Source organism: Pleurodeles waltl, chromosome 9, assembly GCF_031143425.1.
Source record: "Pleurodeles waltl isolate 20211129_DDA chromosome 9, aPleWal1.hap1.20221129, whole genome shotgun sequence".
Taxonomy (NCBI): domain Eukaryota; kingdom Metazoa; phylum Chordata; class Amphibia; order Caudata; family Salamandridae; genus Pleurodeles; species Pleurodeles waltl.
The window spans coordinates 528,431,162-528,456,176 of NC_090448.1; the positions used below are offsets into that span (position 1 = coordinate 528,431,162).

Consider the following 25,015-nt stretch of genomic DNA (forward strand, 5'->3'; position numbering starts at 1 on the left):
GATCTTCTGAGGGAAATGTTGTTTCAGGTGAGGATTAGCAGAATACACAGGAATAAGGGAATATGATGAAAAGGAAAGTGAGCCAGTTGAGGAAGCCAATACATTAATCAAAAACATGAAGAGTCATGAAGTGTTCACAAAATAAGAAAGGAGACAAAAAAAAGCATTGGCAAAACCAACAGGTCTCATTTTTCTTTTAGAATGCGAGTGCTAAACTATTGGCTTTGCCACTGCTTCATGGTACATCATTGTTTAAAAAAGTACAAGAAAAACTTTGAAAGTAATAGAGGAACAGCAAACATATCTTTATGCATATCTAAACAGAAAGCTAATTCACTATTTTCAGACATTTTAAAGAGCATCACTATTTTTTCAAATTTCATGCTGGAAACTGAACAGAATTTTAAAAGCTCAAAAGTAACAGAGTCCTTGAAAGAGCATATCAGCTGCTTAAAGAAAAGGTCTGGATTTACAGAAAAATGTTTATTTTCCACAAAACTTTGAACTGGAACAAAAACATAGGCCATTTGGTCCCTGCAGGCACCCAGTGGGTGGATTAATGACTTTCCAAGAGAACAGACCACGCTTATCCAGTCACTCTAGACCTGCTGCCTTAGATGAAGGATGAGTGAGTGAAGCACTCCACTCCTCGCACCTACACAATAAATGCGGAATTCTTTATCAAAACTTGGGCCTTCATGCAACATGCAGAAGACAGGAAATAAAAGTAAACCAACCAGATAAAGAATGCTCTTTATTCAAACCCTGAAACATATACATTTGCTGTACTTTTCTGGACTACATGGGAGGAATGGGGTGTAACGCTGAGTATGAGGGGTGAGGACGTGAAGGAGGAAGCAGCTCATGGTGGAGCTAGCAAGGAACACGTGCTCCCCTGGAGTGCTCCAAGGTAAAGAAAAAAGTAGTCCACTGGAAGGACACAAACCATTCAAGCAAAAGGATGGTAAGAAACTATGCTGCAGGGGTGGGACAAAAACATGAGGATTAAAGAAAGCCATTTATCAAAAAGCAAGCAAATAAGAGTGACAAGAAAGCCTACCAGTGGTAATCAGTGCACCGACCATAAGCCCACTGTGCGCATTGGTATTATCCACAATAATTCTTTGACAACAGACGGCTAACACCTACTTGAAGTCGAGCTCTATTAAGTTTTCAAGAAAGCTTTAGTGCTATGCATTTAAAGAATGCATGGCTAGGCAACCAGTCCATAAGCCATATTAAAAGTAATGATCAAAAGAGATCTGGATATGATTATGTCCAGTGAACACATATGAACGGGCATTGTGAGGCTGCATAGATTATTCAGTGACTCATTAACATGTTTGTGAAGAATAAGGCTAGCTGAGGTAATATCGGTATGATGCGCCTTCAAAGTCAGTGCTCCTTTTTCCTTCGCTCCTTACTTTCTCACAGTTATATCTGGTCTGTGTTGTTAAAAATATATTGTGGGGGTAAAACTAGAGTGTCACAGCGCTCCTACTCTCCTAAATCCAAATCTCCAAATATTATTTGCAATACACGGTGCCAAACATTGGGGCTATACCCTCCAATCTCCCCAAAACAGTAACACAGGGTTACCACAACATGAAACTAAATGTTCGCACACGTGTAATTTAACACAACTTGTTAATCTGTACCTATAAAAAAGATTTGTTAACACTACCTAAATTATCATATTTAATGTAATCGACAATATTATATACATAACCAATGTCCCATTGTATATCTGAAAGCACACTTAATATATGTTTAGTGTCCCTGATATATGAAGGCAAATTACAAACAAATGATTGTAGAAAAATATCTACATATTCAGATAATCTCTCAGTGGGACCACCCACTCCAGATACTATAGGTCTACCTGGTGGGAACAAGGATTGTTTATGAATCTTAGGCAGTGTGTATATACATGGATATCTAGGTCGATACACCTTAAGATATAAATATTCATTTTCATCCAATAATCCTTTTTCCCTCCATTTCTTTAACATTTCATTGATCTCCCTAGTCAAAATATTGATGGGATTAAAAGGTATCTTCTCGTAACAATTCACATCATCCAGTTGTATACTGATTTCCTGTTCATAATCCTTTCGATTCATAACAACCATATTTCCCCCTTTATCTGCTCTTTTAATTATCAAATCATCATCCATTTTAAGGGTTTTCAATGCAATACGCTCTTCGTTATTCAGATTTGATTTAATATACTGTCTCTTTTTGGTCTCTCCTTTATTCAGGTCTGCCCAAACCATTTTATAAAAGGTCTCTATGTTATTGCCTGTCGTTAGTCTCGGTATCCACTCTGATCTAGATCTTAAGCCACTTGTAATATGTACATCAGATGCAATATTCAGATCTTCCAATATGGTGGAGACCACTGTAGGGTATTCTTCATAATCCGTGATTGTAATTAAAGCTGCTGTGTCATGAATGTCTTGAATAGACAAACCACTGAGTACTGGGTTATTATATGGCAATATGTTTATATTCCTATTGTGTAGCTCAAAATATTTCTTAATTTTCAATTTTCGAATGAATTTAAACAAATCAATCTTTAACTTGCAAATATCCCCAACTGTAGATGGGCAGAAGCCTAAACCTTTATTTAAAAGACTTATCATACCCGGAGATAATGGTTTATCCGATAAATTTATCACATTGTTCTCCACCACCTTTAAACATTGTGTGACTTTTTGTCCCATGATCTCGTCCTCATTCCTAAGCGATTTGCGCTTTTTTCCTCCTCTATGACCTCTTCTTGTCTTCCTCCTTTGTTTCTCTGTATGTTTGTCTCCCAGTTTCCCTGTTTGATTCTTTTCAATTCTTGTAAAAAACCTCCACTGTATGTATTACTAATGTTACGTAAGTCTGCTCCCTCTGCATCACTACTATCTGTCAACAGGCTACTCTTGGAGGTAGATGCGGACTCTAGTGAGATACTAGATTCTATTCTCTCACTTGTTTGTTTAATCAGATGATCATATTTACGTGAGAAGGTAAAGACCCTACCATTCACGTAGTCTAATTCATCCCTCTTAAATTTCCTTGCTTTTCTTTGTTTAATCTCATCCTGATATCTAGATATTACATCATTCAAAATAAGATAGTTCTTATTAGTCGCTTCTTTTAAATCCAATTGCATGATTTCTTGCTCCAAAGTGTCTATATCTGCTTGTAATTTGCCCACTTTACGTTCAGCATTTTCTATCAATATATCCATTAATTTCATAGAATTAGATTTCAATTCATCTTCCCATTTAATTAGTAAATCTGTATCTAAATCATCGTATGTGGGGAATATGTGCGAGCGTAAGCCCCTAGGTATCCTATCCAATTTTTTATATTGTTGTAGTGTAAAGACGTCCCACCATCTGGACATCTCATTTTTCTTAAGTTTCTCTAACCTAATGAATTTATCCTTAAGTCCTTCTTTCCTCTTAGGATTCCCACCCCCTACTGCTAATAAATAAATCTGAATAACGAAGAGCGTATTGCATTGAAAACCCTTAAAATGGATGATGATTTGATAATTAAAAGAGCAGATAAAGGGGGAAATATAGTTGTTATGAATCGAAAGGATTATGAACAGGAAATCAGTATACAACTGGATGATGTGAATTGTTACGAGAAGATACCTTTTAATCCCATCAATATTTTGACTAGGGAGATCAATGAAATGTTAAAGAAATGGAGGGAAAAAGGATTATTGGATGAAAATGAATATTTATATCTTAAGGTGTATCGACCTAGATATCCATGTATATACACACTGCCTAAGATTCATAAACAATCCTTGTTCCCACCAGGTAGACCTATAGTATCTGGAGTGGGTGGTCCCACTGAGAGATTATCTGAATATGTAGATATTTTTCTACAATCATTTGTTTGTAATTTGCCTTCATATATCAGGGACACTAAACATATATTAAGTGTGCTTTCAGATATACAATGGGACATTGGTTATGTATATAATATTGTCGATTACATTAAATATGATAATTTAGGTAGTGTTAACAAATCTTTTTTATAGGTACAGATTAACAAGTTGTGTTAAATTACACGTGTGCGAACATTTAGTTTCATGTTGTGGTAACCCTGTGTTACTGTTTTGGGGAGATTGGAGGGTATAGCCCCAATGTTTGGAACTGTGTATTGCAAATAATATTTGGAGATTTGGATTTAGGAGAGTAGGAGCGCTGTGACACTCTAGTTTTACCCCCACAATATATTTTTGACATTGGGAAGTGGGCAGCTCCTCTCTCGTATTTGTATTATTCTAATTGAGAGATATTTGAGATGGATGATAGATTTAAAATAGCAGAGGAACTTTTTAAGAATTTGGACAAAGGGGTAACAGTGAGACAAGCAGTAGGGGGTGGGAATCCTAAGAGGAAAGAAGGACTTAAGGATAAATTCATTAGGTTAGAGAAACTTAAGAAAAATGAGATGTCCAGATGGTGGGACGTCTTTACACTACAACAATATAAAAAATTGGATAGGATACCTAGGGGCTTACGCTCGCACATATTCCCCACATACGATGATTTAGATACAGATTTACTAATTAAATGGGAAGATGAATTGAAATCTAATTCTATGAAATTAATGGATATATTGATAGAAAATGCTGAACGTAAAGTGGGCAAATTACAAGCAGATATAGACACTTTGGAGCAAGAAATCATGCAATTGGATTTAAAAGAAGCGACTAATAAGAACTATCTTATTTTGAATGATGTAATATCTAGATATCAGGATGAGATTAAACAAAGAAAAGCAAGGAAATTTAAGAGGGATGAATTAGACTACGTGAATGGTAGGGTCTTTACCTTCTCACGTAAATATGATCATCTGATTAAACAAACAAGTGAGAGAATAGAATCTAGTATCTCACTAGAGTCCGCATCTACCTCCAAGAGTAGCCTGTTGACAGATAGTAGTGATGCAGAGGGAGCAGACTTACGTAACATTAGTAATACATACAGTGGAGGTTTTTTACAAGAATTGAAAAGAATCAAACAGGGAAACTGGGAGACAAACATACAGAGAAACAAAGGAGGAAGACAAGAAGAGGTCATAGAGGAGGAAAAAAGCGCAAATCGCTTAGGAATGAGGACGAGATCATGGGACAAAAAGTCACACAATGTTTAAAGGTGGTGGAGAACAATGTGATAAATTTATCGGATAAACCATTATCTCCGGGTATGATAAGTCTTTTAAATAAAGGTTTAGGCTTCTGCCCATCTACAGTTGGGGATATTTGCAAGTTAAAGATTGATTTGTTTAAATTCATTCGAAAATTGAAAATTAAGAAATATTTTGAGCTACACAATAGGAATATAAACATATTGCCATATAATAACCCAGTAGTCAGTGGTTTGTCTATTCAAGACATTCATGACACAGCAGCTTTAATTACAATCACGGATTATGAAGAATACCCTACAGTGGTCTCCACCATATTGGAAGATCTGAATATTGCATCTGATGTACATATTACAAGTGGCTTAAGATCTAGATCAGAGTGGATACCGAGACTAACGACAGGCAATAACATAGAGACCTTTTATAAAATGGTTTGGGCAGACCTGAATAAAGGAGAGACCAAAAAGAGACAGTACATTAAATCAAATCTGAATAACGAAGAGCGTATTGCATTGAAAACCCTTAAAATGGATGATGATTTGATAATTAAAAGAGCAGATAAAGGGGGAAATATAGTTGTTATGAATCGAAAGGATTATGAACAGGAAATCAGTATACAACTGGATGATGTGAATTGTTACGAGAAGATACCTTTTAATCCCATCAATATTTTGACTAGGGAGATCAATGAAATGTTAAAGAAATGGAGGGAAAAAGGATTATTGGATGAAAATGAATATTTATATCTTAAGGTGTATCGACCTAGATATCCATGTATCTACACACTGCCTAAGATTCATAAACAATCCTTGTTCCCACCAGGTAGACCTATAGTATCTGGAGTGGGTGGTCCCACTGAGAGATTATCTGAATATGTAGATATTTTTCTACAATCATTTGTTTGTAATTTGCCTTCATATATCAGGGACACTAAACATATATTAAGTGTGCTTTCAGATATACAATGGGACATTGGTTATGTATATAATATTGTCGATTACATTAAATATGATAATTTAGGTAGTGTTAACAAATCTTTTTTATAGGTACAGATTAACAAGTTGTGTTAAATTACACGTGTGAGAACATTTAGTTTCATGTTGTGGTAACCCTGTGTTACTGTTTTGGGGAGATTGGAGGGTATAGCCCCAATGTTTGGCACCGTGTATTGCAAATAATATTTGGAGATTTGGATTTAGGAGAGTAGGAGCGCTGTGACACTCTAGTTTTACCCCCACAATATATTTTTGACATTGGGAAGTGGGCAGCTCCTCTCTCGTATTTGTATTATTCTAATTGAGAGATATTTGAGATGGATGATAGATTTAAAATAGCAGAGGAACTTTTTAAGAATTTGGACAAAGGGGTAACAGTGAGACAAGTAGTAGGGGGTGGGAATCCTAAGAGGAAAGAAGGACTTAAGGATAAATTCATTAGGTTAGAGAAACTTAAGAAAAATGAGATGTCCAGATGGTGGGACGTCTTTACACTACAACAATATAAAAAATTGGATAGGATACCTAGGGGCTTACGCTCGCACATATTCCCCACATACGATGATTTAGATACAGATTTACTAATTAAATGGGAAGATGAATTGAAATCTAATTCTATGAAATTAATGGATATATTGATAGAAAATGCTGAACGTAAAGTGGGCAAATTACAAGCAGATATAGACACTTTGGAGCAAGAAATCATGCAATTGGATTTAAAAGAAGCGACTAATAAGAACTATCTTATTTTGAATGATGTAATATCTAGATATCAGGATGAGATTAAACAAAGAAAAGCAAGGAAATTTAAGAGGGATGAATTAGACTACGTGAATGGTAGGGTCTTTACCTTCTCACGTAAATATGATCATCTGATTAAACAAACAAGTGAGAGAATAGAATCTAGTATCTCACTAGAGTCCGCATCTACCTCCAAGAGTAGCCTGTTGACAGATAGTAGTGATGCAGAGGGAGCAGACTTACGTAACATTAGTAATACATACAGTGGAGGTTTTTTACAAGAATTGAAAAGAATCAAACAGGGAAACTGGGAGACAAACATACAGAGAAACAAAGGAGGAAGACAAGAAGAGGTCATAGAGGAGGAAAAAAGCGCAAATCGCTTAGGAATGAGGACGAGATCATGGGACAAAAAGTCACACAATGTTTAAAGGTGGTGGAGAACAATGTGATAAATTTATCGGATAAACCATTATCTCCGGGTATGATAAGTCTTTTAAATAAAGGTTTAGGCTTCTGCCCATCTACAGTTGGGGATATTTGCAAGTTAAAGATTGATTTGTTTAAATTCATTCGAAAATTGAAAATTAAGAAATATTTTGAGCTACACAATAGGAATATAAACATATTGCCATATAATAACCCAGTACTCAGTGGTTTGTCTATTCAAGACATTCATGACACAGCAGCTTTAATTACAATCACGGATTATGAAGAATACCCTACAGTGGTCTCCACCATATTGGAAGATCTGAATATTGCATCTGATGTACATATTACAAGTGGCTTAAGATCTAGATCAGAGTGGATACCGAGACTAACGACAGGCAATAACATAGAGACCTTTTATAAAATGGTTTGGGCAGACCTGAATAAAGGAGAGACCAAAAAGAGACAGTACATTAAATCAAATCTGAATAACGAAGAGCGTATTGCATTGAAAACCCTTAAAATGGATGATGATTTGATAATTAAAAGAGCAGATAAAGGGGGAAATATAGTTGTTATGAATCGAAAGGATTATGAACAGGAAATCAGTATACAACTGGATGATGTGAATTGTTACGAGAAGATACCTTTTAATCCCATCAATATTTTGACTAGGGAGATCAATGAAATGTTAAAGAAATGGAGGGAAAAAGGATTATTGGATGAAAATGAATATTTATATCTTAAGGTGTATCGACCTAGATATCCATGTATATACACACTGCCTAAGATTCATAAACAATCCTTGTTCCCACCAGGTAGACCTATAGTATCTGGAGTGGGTGGTCCCACTGAGAGATTATCTGAATATGTAGATATTTTTCTACAATCATTTGTTTGTAATTTGCCTTCATATATCAGGGACACTAAACATATATTAAGTGTGCTTTCAGATATACAATGGGACATTAGTTATGTATATAATATTGTCGATTACATTAAATATGATAATTTAGGTAGTGTTAACAAATCTTTTTTATAGGTACAGATTAACAAGTTGTGTTAAATTACACGTGTGCGAACATTTAGTTTCATGGTCTGTGTTGTTACTCTGTGTCCTTATTGCCTTCTTTCCCAGTTTGCACTTCCGCACAAATTATGGAATACATTGACCACAAATATCTATAGGCTACTTGTAGTTTGGAGATTTCTCCCAGGATTTTATTTTTCATCCAGTAAGACTTTTAAAGGATGAACCAAGCTATGTGAAGGCTTAGACTCCATAGGGTTTCCACGTCTTAGGAAATTGCGGAAAGTCGTATGTTTTTGTGTTTGTGTGATGCTGCACGTCCCCACTCACTCAAAAAGCAACCCACTCAGAATCCCCCGCAGAGAGCATTGGCACGTGTGGCTATATTGTTAGGAACATATTTTTAACATTTCCCAGAGAATGTGCATACTATGATAATTAATAGTAGAAGCTCCAGCTTTAGGACAAGATACAATTTTAATAAGCCATCCAACAATGGACAATGTTTAGATCTGGTTGCCTGGGGCAAGTGTATACTTTTAAAATACACAAGTTCACAATGTCCATAAAGATGACAAAATCTTTATCAGTGGCTATTCACAATATGCAGTAGCCTTTTGGTAAACTTTAGTTAACTTAAGTAAGAGCCCAAAAGGTGTAACCAGGTTTGAGTCTTGAGGTCGGCTCAACATCCGGGGATTCTGGCCAAATCACTTAGGCCCTCATTTCAACCCTGGCCGGGGGAAATGTGACGGTAGTACCGCCAACAGGCTGGTGATACTACTCACCATATTTTGACTGTGGCGAAAGCGCCACGGTCATACCGCCAGGACCGGTGGTATGATGCCATGGCGGTCCCGGCGGTCGTAATCCGCCAGGGCAGCGCTGCAAACAGCGCTGACCTGGGGATTTCGACTCCCCTTACCGCCAGCCTGTCCATGGCGGTGAACACTGCCATGGAAAGGCTGGCGGTAATGGGACTCAGGGTGCCCCTGGGGGCCCCTGCACTGCCCATGCACTTTGCATAGGCAGTGCAGGGGCCCCCAGGCACAGCCCCATCACGCAAAGGATAGCGCAACGGGTGCTGCTGCACCCGCCGCACTGCAACATTGCCGCCAGCTCCATTAGGAGCCGGCTGCAATATTACGGCCCAGCGGGGATGTCCAAATGCGGCCTGCGGGTTCCAGGCGGCATAGGCGGCCGACTGGCGGTTCAATATTGGCGGCCAGCCTCCACCACCCGCCAATGTTGAAATGAAGCCCAAAATCTTCCTGTACCTAAAAAAAAAAAAAAATGGAGGTGTCCTTGTTTAAGCAGTGCCCATGTAAAGTGCTCCAGTACCTTTGAGTTCCAGCTAAATAAAATTGCAAAAACAATAACAAAAAAACAAAAATAAAGCAGTACTGTGCATGTTCTGCAGTACATTAACTGGATGATCGATAAACTGCATAGCAGCATTTATAAAAGTGGTAGGGCGACCCCTACTGCTGAAATGATAAATAAGATACAGTTTTTTAGCTGACTACAAGGCAAACCATTCATTTGGGGCTACGTTGGTAGTGACATTTATTTGCATGAGGAGTGTTTTGGGTGACAAATAAAGTCTGAATTGTCATAATAATCAAGGGGACAAGTGCTATACACAAAGCAACAAGTGGGATGTTTGCCTATTGTATGCAGTTGTTCAAAACAGGTAAGAGTGATGGGTATCACTCATCTCAGTCAGATCTCTGGTGTAATTTTAGCATTCTCAAACAAAAAAGAAAGGTTAAATTGGCAAAAGGAGGGCATTTGTTAATGCCAAGTTTGATATATTACAAAGATTAATGCAGTGAAGCCTTTGTTTTTTGGAGCCAAGGTAGCCAACTGGACACCAGCCAGAGGGGGATGGGGGGAGGTGGGAAGGTCGGTGGTGCTTTGGGGTGCTAGTCCCAGAACCCAGAACCAGCTGGGTGTAGTGTAAGAGGAGGATATTGCTTATTTTTCTAAGCACACCTCTGCCTGGCACACAAGCTCTCTCCAAGGACAGAAGGCCTGTACACTCTTTGATTCCCTTTACAATTGTACATTCTGAGACAACTTCCCGTAAAACACACAAGATGTACTGAAAATGTGGGAAGGGTTTCCCCCAGATATTTTTCTCATTAGTAATGGAGTGTCCAGGAGTAACCCCTACCCACTGGTTACTGATCTGCATAAAGATGGCCTCACCGGCACCTCCTCCTAACACTTCCTGAACCTGTGAAAGAACAGAAGAAGGACTGCTCCGGCTGTTTGAGAAATATGAGGGAACCTAAAGGGCTGAGTGTGTTCTCACTTGTACCCAAGGCAAAGAAGTAGAATCCAAAGGTCCGTTTGGTGACCTCCTGTATGGCTATAGGGATACAACAAGCTGCAAAAGGCCTTTCTCCCCAAGTGCCCATCTGACCAGTTACACTGGGACCAGGACTGACCCTGCTGGTAGCCACTCTTGGAGAAAGTTTTCACCCCCAAGTGCTATCCCTGAGGTACTGGGACTCTTGGGTTGGTACAACTGGAAGTCTCCAATAATCACTGAAAATTGTAACTTCCAGATCTCTGGAGGACTGGGACTTATCAATTAAGTCAGTATGCCCAAGGTACAACCTTGCTGGGCAGGAAAATCAAATTTGTTCCGCTCAGAGTTTGCTGTTCAATAAACCTGTTCAGTAGATACTTGCAACAAGCCTATCGGTGAAACCTTCCCAGAAAGCCAGAAGCCTGGAACCACTGAAGGATTCTGAGCTCTAAAGAAGAGATTAGGTCTGAATGAAGAAATCTTGACAGGCTGAAGGTGCGAAAAGTATCCGACCAACAACGTGAATTCTTTGGTCACAAAATTTGACATCCTCCTTTGTGAAACTTTCCCTGCCAGAGTCAACAGCTTTATTGGGATCTTATCCAACAACTAATCGGCCTTGAGAAACTTAACTCGGATACGGTCTGCAACCCTGCCCCGCTAAATGATTTTGACTGTCATTTCAGAGACTAAGGGCCACATGAAGTAGCTTTTTGCACGTCGCTAACTGCGAATCTAGCTGTTTGCGACATGCACAAAGCACATCGCGATGCACAAACCCAGTTTTGCGATTCGGTAACCTGGTTACCGAATCGCAAAACGGATTTATGACTCGCAATTAGGAAGGGATGTTCCCTTCCTAATTGCGACTCGCAGTGCAGTGTAGGATTGTTTTTTGACCGCGAACACAGTCGCAAACCAATAGCAGTTTGCACCCATTTGAAATGGGTGCTAACCCATTTGCAAAAGGGAGGGGATCCCCATGGGACCGCTTCTCAGTTGTGAATGTCACTGTAAACATTTTTTGTTTTTGTAATGCATCTCGTTTTCCTTTAAGGAAAACGGGCTGCATTACAAAAAAAAAAAATGCTTTGTTGAAAAGCAGTCACAGACATGGTGGTCTGCTGTCCACAGCAGGCCACCATCCCTGTGAGGGCCGCCACTCGCAAGGGGGTCGCAAATTGCGACCCACCTCATGATTATTCATGAGGTGGGCATTTGCAACCCCCTTGCGAATCGCAGATGGTGTCAGGGACACCATCCTACATTCGGATTTGCGACTCGCAATTTGCGGGTCACAAATCTGAAATTTCGTACATGTGGCCCTTTGTCCTAAGTTTAAGGCTTTGACCAGCAGGAACCTGCTTGGGGATTGAGGCTTGAGCTTCTTCCTGATTGCTTGAAACCTCACCTAGTTCCCAGTCACCCAGGAACAGTGATTACTCATTGGCACATTACTTTGTCTTTGCCCATTTTTAAAAAATCTTTTAAAGTTCATGACTTTGATTCCCATTATTGGATTTTTGTTGTTTGATGCCATTTTGTTTATTTTTAGTCTATTTTTATAAACTGAAGTGGGTTTTCTATTGTACTGTATTTTACTGAGTTTTTGACTTTTTAACAGTTTGAGTATTTTTAAATGCTTTACACATTTTCTCTAAGTCAAGTCAGCATCCTCTGCACCATAGCCAAGGGTTGAGCTCTGGTTTAATTTATTGAAACCTCTGCATAGACTTACCAGGTTAGTGCCTTTATTACTAGTGGTGGACTACCATCCACCCCTATTATTAAATCCCTTTCTTCCAAGCAGTATAAATACTTATGAAGCGTATTTAGGAGTAACTTCTGATGTGAGAAACTTTTGGAAAATGATTAAAGGATGTGACGATGAATGACCTCTGTAATTAAACCAAAGGACCTTCCTCTGTGTTCACTTAAACATCTGAATCCAAAACATCATCTATTGCCATTTATGGCTCAGCTCCATTATTTCTGGAAAGTGCCTTTAAAGTGTTTGGAAGTAAGCCTTTTTCATTGCCTTGCTTAGTGTGAGGAAGTCACCCTTTTAGCGTGTTCACCCCAATATTTCTGACTGATACTAATGTTAACGGACCCTGACTGTGCCCTGGGCTCTTCTTAAAAGCCCTAGGGCCAGTGCTCTGAATAAAAGGTATATGGTCAAATGATAATGTTATAATTCCAATTGCCAATGACAGACCCTGTAAGTCCCTAGTAGATAAAAGGCCACGGGGTTTTTAAACTACCTATAAATCCCTAATATATAATATGGCCTGGAAGTTTAGAAGTCCAGGAGATTTCTTGCACTGGAGTGTGCACTGCTGTGTGGTTGCTGTCCTTTTTAAAGGCAGCCATGCTTTGTGGACTGTATTTAAAAAGTAAAATGTATGTAAATTTGACTTTGGAATTAAAGGTACTTCCAAAGTATTAATATTCCGTTATTTTACATCTAAGTCACCCCCAAGGTCTCCCCTAGATGGCCTAGGTGTGGTGTGCCATGTAACTATAAGCAGGTGCCTTATAAAATATGTTTTATATGCCCTGGTGAGGTAGAATCTGCACCTTTTTATTTTCCCCCATTGTAGAAAACCAGCTCCATAGACTATAATGGAAATATGTTTCATAAGCCTAAGTATGGCTAGGAAAAACATAAAAATATCATAAACGGACTCAAATGAATGGTAATGATAAATGCAACAATTTGCCATTGTTGAATTTATCATAACTTACAGCGAAAAGAAGTTAGAAGACTTTCTTCTCTGTAAGCCAAATTCCAGCCTGTTAGGGGTCTCTCCTGTTTGTTTATCCCTAACAGGATTAGCTTTGATTGGGTGATGAGTGGCCTGCTCTGAGAATAAGTTATCTGATGGGGGTGGTAGGCAGATGGTGAACCAGGCAAGGAAGGGGGCTAGGTGAAGTAAGTTGAGGCGTCTGTAGGATACTAGTCAGAAAGTAATGTAATCAGGCCTGCCCTCTCACCCCTGTACTCCACAGAAAGATGGTAGGCCTAACAAAGGGATTTGCAGATGTCCAGAGGAGGAGCTGATGGAAATGAGCTACACCTGGGAGTTAGTTTAGCCAGATCTTGCTCTTCTGGAGAGAAATCCACCATCTTGGAATGTTAAAGTGCAGTACTTTAAGGGACAAGATGATGCCACACTTTGGAGTAAGTTGTTATACCTCTGGGTGACGCCCTGCAGCTCATTGGACACGAGTGCACACTGACTGTCTCCCAAGATGAATAAAGGAGGCTGATCTGCATTGGAATTCAGATCTACTGCCTGAAACCACAAGAGGTTTGCAACCCAGATGCCTGCACACTTAAGGACTGCCTGTTGCACACTGGAATCACAGCCGAAAGGACTTTGCTTTGCTTCAAAAAGGACTCTGAAACGGACTCCCTGAAGCAGCAGGTTAAAAGAGCTTTCTTGCTCCAACCTCCACAAACGTCCTCAGCCTAGAGTGTGACCAGTGGACTTGTGAGGATTTGGCCAGGTGCATCATGGGAATTGTAATCCCAACGTCCCAAGGAGCAACTCAGGAACACCGGATTGGGGTTGTGGATCATTTTCCTGCTTAAAACTTCCACAAAAGTCCCAGGCCTGGAGTGCGTCCACTGGCCTTGCAAGGATTTGGCCAGGTGCATTGTGGAAATTGTAGTCCCAACATCCCAAGGAGCAACTCAGAGATTCTGGAATCTTAGACTGGAACTGTGGACCACCTTCCTGCATCAAGAAACATTTCAGGAAGTGTAAAGTGTTACATTACAGGCGGCTGGAACTCTTGACTATTTCCTTGTCCAGTACAACCTTCCCTCTAAGCGCTATTGGCTTCTAAACACCAGTTACTTTTAATCTTTAAAAATTAATCTCTCTGGTTCCCTATATTGGATTTTTGGCATTTGTGTGTCATTTTAGAGATAAAAATATTCACTATTTTTTATAAATTGGTGTAGGATTTTTATTGTGTGATGTGTCTTACTTATTTGCTGTATTGGTGTATTTAAATTGTTTACATATCTGTCTCCTGAGTTAAGCCCGGCTGCTCGCTCTCAAGCTACCAGGGGTTGGGTGAGGGGCTACTTTGTGGGACCTTGACTGGCCACAACCCTGGGCTGGGGGTGTATTGCTAGTGGTAGGTGTTTACCAATACCCAGGCTCTAACACTTAGTAGGAATTAACAGTGTGTGACTGAAGCTTGAATTGCTTAGACTGAATTTTAATGCAGTATTTCTGGGATTAAAATTGTTTACTAAACTTTCGGTGTGGCCCCTCTCTACAGCTCCTCGCCACTTCCAATTTAACCTACTCTTGATCCTGTGTAGGCCTGTGAAGCATCGCTGATGATTAACAGGGAAACGTTCTGGCCTCACGAGTAGATACGCTAAAGGACTGCTGTGCTAACACGCAAGTAGGTCGAAAGCGGATAGCTACCTGCATTCCCGAAAGTTGCAGCTTGAGCTGCTTGAAGTCGGTGCCCATTCCAATGTCCACACACAATACTGAAAGCAACTATGTGGGCAGTGGAGCACCGAGCCACGCTACCTGCAGCTTATATCTGTGCTTTTCGGTTTATTTCAGATCTAAGAAAACTAAATATCAAAAGGCTGTAGTTATCATAATCCAAAAAATTAATAACAATATATTGTAGATTGTGATGCCTTTTATTAAATTAACCAGAAAGAACAACCCGTAATCAGAAGTAAATTATGCTCCCATTTACCCTGTAACGAAGAACGTCTCGAATTTCCTCTTATTTCTTCATGAAGATGCTGCTGTTCTTCTTCAGATTCTTGCTCCTCTTTGACAACAATGTCATAAAACATCTGGAATGCCTAAATCAACAAACACTAAAGTCAAATTAAGATAAATGTTCTCTTAAAGCTTGACTGTACACTTTATTCTTCCTCTTCAATTTCATCCACATCTTGATTCTCAACATCGTAACCATCTTTTCTGAAAGCACTTGTGTAACTGTAGTGGTAAGGCCCGCTATTGCACTCCCAGTCTTTTCTCAACAGCAAACAGTGTGACTGCTTTTGACATTCTTAGATAACTCTAAGTAACAACATAAAGCATTTCAAAATCAATTCCATTGCACCCAGTTAAAATTAGTCAATACCCAAGCAACTCTCCACCGCCAAAAAACAAATATATATCCTAGACAGCCATACGAATTCCTGTTAACTATCAAAGAAGTAAAAACATATTTTATTAAGGTTAAATTGTCAACCTTTTTTCTCAAGAAGGATGCCTGATGTGATAGAAGGATCCAGGAAGATAGCTTAAGGTATGAATGTGGCCCCTGGATTCTCTCAATGACGAACCTAGAGCAGAAGCATGGATGTAGTTCCATGGTTGTGGAATTTTTTAAAGATATCCACTTGCCAAAGGGACGAGATGCTACAGAAACCTACTTGTACAATAAAAACATCTTTTCCCATTTGGTGTCATGCAGTGAGGTGCCAAATTACGTCAGCATTTTCTTTATACCACAGCTCTGATAAGTGCCCTTATAATTATTCCAGGGATTATATTATGTCAGAGTTTGGATTCTAGCAGGGCTTTGTTTATGCCACTTTACTGACTGTAGTGGACTCTGAACATAACAGTGCACTATATATGTGAAATCTTTATTTATTCACTGGCTCTGTATGTAAAGATAGTTTGTTTACTAGTGGGCTCCCTGAAGGCCATCACATATTCCATCAGAGGGGTCAGAAGATGCCAGCATTTTCCTTATGCCAGACTTCTGATTAGAGCAGAGTTCTGCATAGAGCACAACTCTAATTGAACCATTCACCCCCTTCTTATTTTAGGTTTTGAGAAAACATCTTCTGAATTGCTGTGGCAGATTTACTTTTGAGGATTAATTCGATTTCAGAGATTTTTACTTCTGGTAAAATCAAATTATACTTACGATACAGCACCTAGCTTTCCAACTAAAGATCAAAGAGGCAAACAGCAGTCGGACCTTACCCACTTGAGCGCATTTTGCAGTTCTTGGGCATATCAATTCATTCCATCCCGTTCCCTTATTGCCATATCTATGAATATATAATAAGCGCTATACCAATAACATAACATTTACATATTATATGTAGCTGAATTCTGAAACATCTGGTCAGAGATAACATTTTATGGACCCGATTCTCATAGCTTAAAAGCCTGTAAGTTTGGCTTATATCAGTAACAGTTGGCTTTACACTCCTAAAATGATTACTTGCATGAAAATTATCTTGTGAACAAATCTAATCACGGGGGCTTAAAGTAGGTTGGAAGGGGTATTTAGAGAGCAGGAATGCTCTGTGGGCTTCCACACAACCACAGCTTACATGTCTCACGGTATTCATCTATACATCTCTGACCACTACACACATTGGAATATGTTGATAACTGAGTACTGATAAGGAAAAGAGTCATAAAGTATCAAGGGTGGTTCAGAGACAAAATCCCCATCCTATCAACTAGTTAAGGTGGATTGTTCGGAAAAAGATTTCTCTATCTGAAAATACTTTCCCCTCTGCAGAAAAAAAGAAAAAACTTTCAGCAACTACATTTGCACTTGCTTTGTAGATTATTGCAAAAGTAAATATATTCAGATTTATTTGCCCATGCAAAAAATTGAATTCATAAGCATTTTCTAGAAGTGCACCTGTGGCAGCTGCAAGTCGGATGCATATACCTGGTTAAACTCAAGCCCATAAGAGAATTTTGGTAGTTCAAAACCAATCATTTCAAAGGTATCAGACATAAGGATCTTTAATGCTTGCTGGTATCGTCTAAATCCCAATGTCCGACATAAAGGAACTATCCACTATATCTCTGGGTTGCAGTGGAGGTTGAATTATTTTTCTAGCTGATCATTTTCTGAGTTTGCAGTATTAGTATTTTAATCTGCACTGCAGTTTTCTACATAGGACAGCTAGGCGTGCCACAGTGAAGTTAGGTTGTGGGCCTTGTCACTCTAGGGACATGGTAATATTAATTTTCTACATGTTGCACTTCAAAATCCATTGCACCCTACCTTGTGAGCTAGAAGGCTTACATAGGGGTGACATACTAATGTTTAAAATGGCTGTTTTTACCAGTCAAAACGAGTAGTTTTAACAGTAGGTTTTACAATTCAACAGTCAGGTTACACAAGGTAGTTCTATAGCCATGTCTGCACTCCCACTGTAGTAGATGGCAAGTGATATCGTCCTCAAGTTGCATTTCACTTCCAGGCCCCGTGTGCACTTCCCTCATCATATAGCAGGGACTTATAGACAAGTTAAATGTGCCAGTAGGAATAGGTCTGTTTAACCATGTTTAGAGGGGGAACAGAGCCACTTTACACCTGGTTAGGAGGGATAAACTGCACAGAGTCCACAAACAAGCAAAACTAGGTGCAAGTAGAAGGAGAAACACCTGGGGCATCCAGGCAGATTTCCTACATTGCCCATAACGATTTTACATTGATTCTCCATCACACAAGTTTATTTCACTATGCCTTAGATAAGTGGTATTTAAAGTGGTTCTTAAGAAGGGAAAGATAATTTAGCAAATCTATTTTCATCTGCATTATTTCAAAGAGCAAATATTGTTTTTGAACATTTTATTTTGAAATCCTACAATCACTAAGTTCGCTTTCATTCTTCAGCATGCACTTTCTTTCAATCAATTTGGGGAACACTATAAATAGCCAGAGATTGTTAGGTTTTGCAAACATGAATATGTTTTTAATTTGAACCACAGTCAATTAAACAGCTTGGCTGACAAATTAATCTATTTCCATACAGCGCTCGCCTTAACAAGAACAATTTTGATACATTAAATCATAAATACAAATCTGAACATTTTATACAAGTGGATAAATAAAATGGCCCTCATTACGAGTGTGGCCCTGGCGGTTCTACAGCTGTGGGGCAGGTGGTAAAGACTGCCGTATTATGACATTGGTGGTTTGGCCGAAGCCAAACCACCACAACGCCGCCTGGGCGGTCGGACCACCGGGCTGGAGGTGAGTACCTCCGGCCTGGCAGCAGCCGTAAGAACTCCAGCGGTATTTTGAGTCGGCACACCGCCGGGCTTTCCATGAAGGTTGCACCGCCATCAAAACCCTGGAGGTAACGCACCCAGCGACATTCCCGTCATCGGCACATGCACTCCCACACACCTTCAGACATCCCGCCCCCTCATCCGCACACTTGCAAACACCCTCCCTCATCCGCACACTTGCCCACCCCCCTCATCCCCACACTTGCACACACCCACCCCTCATCTGCACGCTTACACCCCTATCCGCACGCATCCACACAGACACCCCCTACTCACTTGCAGACTTGCACATATGCACCCCCACTCACATGCATCCCAATACTCACACCTACTCACTCCAACTCCAACACCCCACTCCCCTCTGCATACATGCAGACATCCCCAAGCCACACACAGACGGACACACCCTCCCAACCGCACGCATACACCCCCCCCACTCTCTTGCTCACAAACACGCACTCAGACACCCCGTTCGCACACAAACACTCATTCAGACAGATACTCCCACCTCTCTGCATACAAACACACTTGTACCCCGACACCCCCCTTCCCTCCGCTTCCATTCAGACACACATACCCTTCACGCACACATACATACACACACACACTCACACTCAAGCCTCTACACATACACGCACACACCAAACACATGCACACAACACCCCCCCTTTCGGACGTCCACCTAACTGCTCGGTGAGGCAGTCATCCGGGAGGGGATGGATCTCAGCGTTTTCCACCGCCAGCACAGCACTGCTTTTCAGGAAACTGCTGTATCATAATATGGCGGGCGGTGTCCTGTTGGTTTGGCAGTGCTGCCGATGGAAACACCTCTCTGTGTTAGATATTGTGTTAGATATCAACCCATAAATGGGTGGGAATCCAACTCAACTCGTAATATGGCGGTCTTCTGGCACCTGCGACTTCGGCGGCTTTGTGAAAAGACCGCCAAAGTCGTAATGAGGGCTAATGTCTTAGTCGACAATCCTCATTTCTGCAACTATGCTGTGGTACTGTAAATTGGAGGCAAAACAGTTTCTGCTGCAGGGAGTTGAACCTACTTATCCAGTGGAAAAATAAACATGAAAACATGTTGTCCTTGAACCCAAACATATGCCCTGGGCAACCAGCTATAGGAATTCCAGACCCCTGCAATCTCATTCCATTATAGGAAAAACCAAGGAGGGAGAACAACTGATTGTTTACATTATAGAGAATATATCTAAACATGTACCTGAGTACTGAAGTTTAGCTGTATGCTGTGAGCTCTACAATCATGCTCTGGTTACCTGTCTCATATCCATCATGCAGGGTCACAATAATTTCAATACCCCATCTTTATTTATTATGAAATACAGAACTCTAGCACCAAACAAATCACGTAGCACCAAACAAGTAAGCATATAGTAGTATACTTATAAAGGTGGATTTCACCTCTGAGAAAGACCATGTGCCTCTCTAAAAAATAAAAAAATAAAAATAAAGCACACCTGATCAAGGCATCCAATTGAGTTGAACATGTAATAACTGCAGAAATTAAATATCACATAGGACAGCATGTGAATTATCTGGAGCTATGGTGCACTCTACTTCCTCCAATGGATTCAAGGACCAGCTTACCATAGAAACTACAGAATGCTATCCTACTCTTCAAAAGAGGCACAGTCCACCCAAAAGCATATGACAGTTACATGTGCAACCTGTCATAGGTATGAAAATCTCTTGCCTTGCGGGGGATAGTGGTTACATGTCTTGGGCTGTCCTGAAGTTTTGCCTGATCAATCTGGGCAAAATTGAAGAAATGACTTTCCCTGTGTTCTGACTTTTGTCTCTGACCCAGGATATAGGGCTATTTACATATGGTTGCCCTGCACACAGAGGGGCTGCTAATTTTAGTGGCAGTCCCAGCATGAAGTCTTGTACTCTGAAGCTGATGCCAACTGACTGTCAGTGACTCAGGGAAAGATAGTGCTCCCAGTCTAGCTCCTAAAACACCCATGGATTGTGCCCAGCCCTGCGTATATGCAAGGCTCCATGTGGAAGCATACCCTTGTGCAGGATGCAAGTGTTTCAGGCTCCAGCTCTAACAACTCACTTCTCTGTCAGACAAACCTCCAATCATGCATCCCATTCATCTGGCCAATCACAAGCATCTACCAAACAGGTCAACCCTTGCATCTGTTCACGGCAAGGTGCTATGTGAAACTGAACTGTATTGGCACCACAAATATTGTAACAATATCATGGCAAACAAAGTGTCTATTTGGCTATCAAGAGCACAATCCTTTTTTTTACTGTCTTCTAAGCCCAATGGTGAGCAGCAACTCAAATAACATTTGACCAGAAATCACAGCTACTGGAAAGTAGCATAGAGAACAGTATCTTTATGTATGTGTGTATATATTTATATATATATACACACATAAATATACTGTATATATATATATATATATATATATATATATATATATATATATATATATATATATATATATATATATATATATATGATTCTGACCTAGAATAGATCAGTGGATGTTTGGTCAACGTAGTCTAAAACATTACGATGGCATGTCTTGCTGGTAACTAATCTCTAAAGGCAGCAGTGCCTCCTTACCCTATTATCTCCCACCTAGAAAGCAGACTGAGAGCAGGCAACAATTATGTAACTGATGTACCAGTATGGAGGGAGATGATGCTCAATTTGGTGCTGCCAAGACACAGTGAGGACATGATGTAGGGTCTTGCAGAGCATAAACCTGCCAAATTCAAACGTGCGGTGTGGCTCAGCATTCGAACACCATGCAAGCGAACATTCACTCTGAAAATGAATCCTGAAGGGAAACCTAAAAAAATGGTGACAACAGGAATATATACACGTGAGCCCTGAAATAGGTCTTATTTATTTTTGAAGTGATTGGCTGGTTTAATTTAGGTAAACAATGAAGGTCTGATTAAAGTCAGAAGGAGGAGTGAGCTACTTCTAAGTGCAGCTTATAGGAATTGTACCCAAGGCTTGGATTCAAAACACATCCAGAGAAGCTGTAACAGGTTCAAAATTGAAAAACTGAGCCCCTGATTAAGTATGTCCGCAAAGAGTAGGGACACTTTTCTTATAAGAGATGACAGTCACCTAAGGTGTCATATAGCAGGTATAAGTTTGGAATGTGTAGAGGAAGGACAGTGCTTGTTGTGGTCAAACAGTTTAGCTGAAGTTAGTAAAAACAATTGAGGGATGTAAGCCCTGCCTATCTAAAAAAGAAATTGACATGTATGTCTGCTGGGGAAGCCCGGCCTCATGGTCCCAGCATTCGGTTGAGACAAGTTGAGATTTAAATCTGAGCACTCACACAGCCCTCTGTAGTACTCACTCACATACCATATCAGCATTCACCTAGCTCTTTTGTACTTTTACTTAGCCATGAACTAAACCAATCGCATATTACTTCTCTCCAACAATCACACACCACTCTCACATACTCATAAAGCTCTCTTGAATAATCCCATAACTTTCATCTCTATCACTTAAAGGTTCAGAATAAAAGAGTGAGATGGGCGACTCAGCACACAACCAGCATGATGGGTTCCAATGACGATCAAAAGGTGAGTTACAGAGAAAAATTATGATGGCAAAGCGAGGAACAAAATAGCTGAACAGAACTACAGAGGCAGCTAGTCTCTAAAATCTAAACTGCTTTTTACCCAATAAAATGGCAAAATATTCAGTTAACACAATTTTCCAATTATTAGCCTAAAATTAGTAAATTGCTACATTGTCACTTGTTAAAAATTTGCATGAATCCAGTTTGTGAGTGAATGGAAACGGTGGAGAGGACAGTGCATAGTTATGATATGGCATGAGTACGATCATGAGACCATAATATCATCTCTTGTTTTACCCACGGCCAATAGTAATGATAATAACCATATGTCTAAATGACTTGCATTGGTGGCCCAGGATTACTTGGCAGTTATCAGCTTCTTCCCATGGCAATGTATCGCACTCAATATCTAGGGTTTGGTTCACACTGAAAGGTAAGTCACACAGAATTAATCCAATTTCTAGGATCAGATATGGATTCCTACTATCGTGTCCATGCACATACAACAACAAGAAGAAAAATAAGGAAAGAAAAGAGATATTCCAAATGATAATTTATGCACAAGTTTTTTTCATGTGTAGTTATAATGTTGCCAGCATTCATCGGGGCACAATCCCTGCACTACTCTGTTACAGGGCTTAATTTGAACCAGTGCTTACCAGGGCTTGGAACCAGAACTTAATTGTCAACACTGGCTCTTATTACAGTCTGCCACATGGTGGCACTGTGTATCCAATTTAGAGATGTGGAAACAATGCAAGTTGTTTATTAATTCAATATACATTAAAAATTACTAACCCCTGACACCCAAGCCATTCTTGTTGCTTTTGGGGCCTGGAATAGTCTGAATTGTCACACTTGTAGGAGTGTGATGGTTAGAAGTTATGTTGGTACTGTCAAGGGCAGCACTGGCAATGGGTGGCACAAGCTGCAGTGTCATCCTGAGAAGGGCGGTGGCAGTTATTTATTTATTTTTACAAATTAAGCACTGGCTTCTACACTTCTGGAAGATCGTATACTACAGAGAAGGGTATTTTGTGGTTGAAACCCATGGAAGGATGGAAGGCAGGAGTGGAGTTTGATTTAAACACTGGGAGTTCAAAAAGAATCTGACACTAGCACAATGAGTTAGGAAGAAAGTGGGAACAACACTTCCACTTGCCAAAATTGGTGAAAAAAGCACTGGCAAAGTCAACAGCTCTTACATACATGAGAGGTATTGGTTTTCTCAAACTCTTTTAGTCAGGTTGAACAGAGGCTGAAATTAAAAACAAAACTGCTATGATGCGTCCACTGCTGATTTGGAGAGATCTGACCACAAGGGGTGTTTACTTAGTATGGAATTATTCTCTCCCTTCACCAAAAAAAAAGGTTTTCAGGACCAAATGATACCTTGTCAGCAAACATAAACCAGTAGGAAATTAAAATACATATTTATGCATCAATCCTTTTAATGGGGGGGAGGAAATGTGAGCCAAGGCTGAAGGTGCTAGGCAAAGCAAGCAATAATGAAAAAAAAATGATACCACCATCCATAAATAGGTACGAGGGTTGCAATCTACTTAAAGCAGTCTGAAGTTGACAAAAGTGAGAAGGATCATCTCATAGCTGTGATGTCTGAAACTCACAAATAAATAATAGGGATTCATGGAAAATAAAAGTCACTTGTTTAATGGTTTGACCTCTGAGGGGAAGTTTGCCATTTTGGCTACGCATAAAAACAGTGCCAAAAAGCGCATGCACAGCAGGGAGCGCAGCGCTGTCTGTTTCTTTGTAGCATACTGAAATGTGTTGGGACGACATTTGGTGGGAGATACAATTACGGGGCAAGCAACAACAGTAGAGAAGATGGGGGACCAGACGAGCAACAACACAGCAGGATGTAGAGGGACGGGGCAAGCATCAATGAGTGATGGGGTGGGAGAAAGAGGGGTTCAAGTAAAAGAGAAAAAAGTACCTCTTAAAGAGGCAAGTAAAGAGGACACTGCGCCAAGAAAACAGTACTTAGGCCATGCTCCAGGATAGGGACAAACACAGGAAGAGGAAGTGAAGCTAGCACTTGCTGACCAAAGAGAAGGAAGAAAATGAGAGTGGCAATGAAGCCAACCAATGGTAAGCAATGGGTAGGCTCTAAGCCCTTTGTAAGTAAACAAAATGTCTCTGAAGTGACAGTGCATGCGCAGTCTCAGATGATACCTAAAGAACTGTTAGAGCTCTTAACAAAAGTAAAACATTATATTATTAACCTGCACAAGAATGTTTCGTAGGCCTCTAGTAAACACTGCATTTAAACCTGGCCTTGTATTTGCAGCATTGCACAAAACGTGAATTTAGTTTGAACTGCTGACAAGTAAATTCTTTCATTTCTTTCTCTCCCTCTTCCTTTCCTCTGGGTAGAATAGAATGACCTGTGTTGTGGTCATAAGTGTTTATATTTTCATGACACAAAAGCTTTATGGCAACAATAGAATAAATAGAGAGGGTGTTAAAACTTAGCTTCTTAACCATTTGACCTATGTAAAAATGACTACAATGTTAGACTAATCTTAAAGTTGTTTCTTTACCAATAGGCACTCTTAGTAAAAAAGTGTGAGAACAGGAGTGATTTCATCCCGGAATGTATCGTACTTACCTTGACTTGTGTTTGTCTTATAGTCCACAAATGCTGAGAAGAAATC

At 39.9% G+C, this 25,015-nt stretch overlaps 1 protein-coding gene across 2 annotated transcripts in view; it reads right to left on the reverse strand.

Moving 5' to 3' along the window:
* LOC138259595 (E3 SUMO-protein ligase ZBED1-like) overlaps window positions 1-25,015 on the reverse strand; it is a 108,633-nt gene that overhangs the window by 57,210 nt on the left and 26,408 nt on the right. The window contains exon 2 of one of the 2 annotated variants that reach the window (XM_069207428.1): window positions 15,422-15,533. In XM_069207428.1, the coding sequence (XP_069063529.1) occupies window positions 15,422-15,533 (112 nt within the window). Of the gene's footprint in view, window positions 1-15,421; window positions 15,534-25,015 lie in introns of those variants that run through there. The other variant, XM_069207429.1, reaches the window with a different exon arrangement.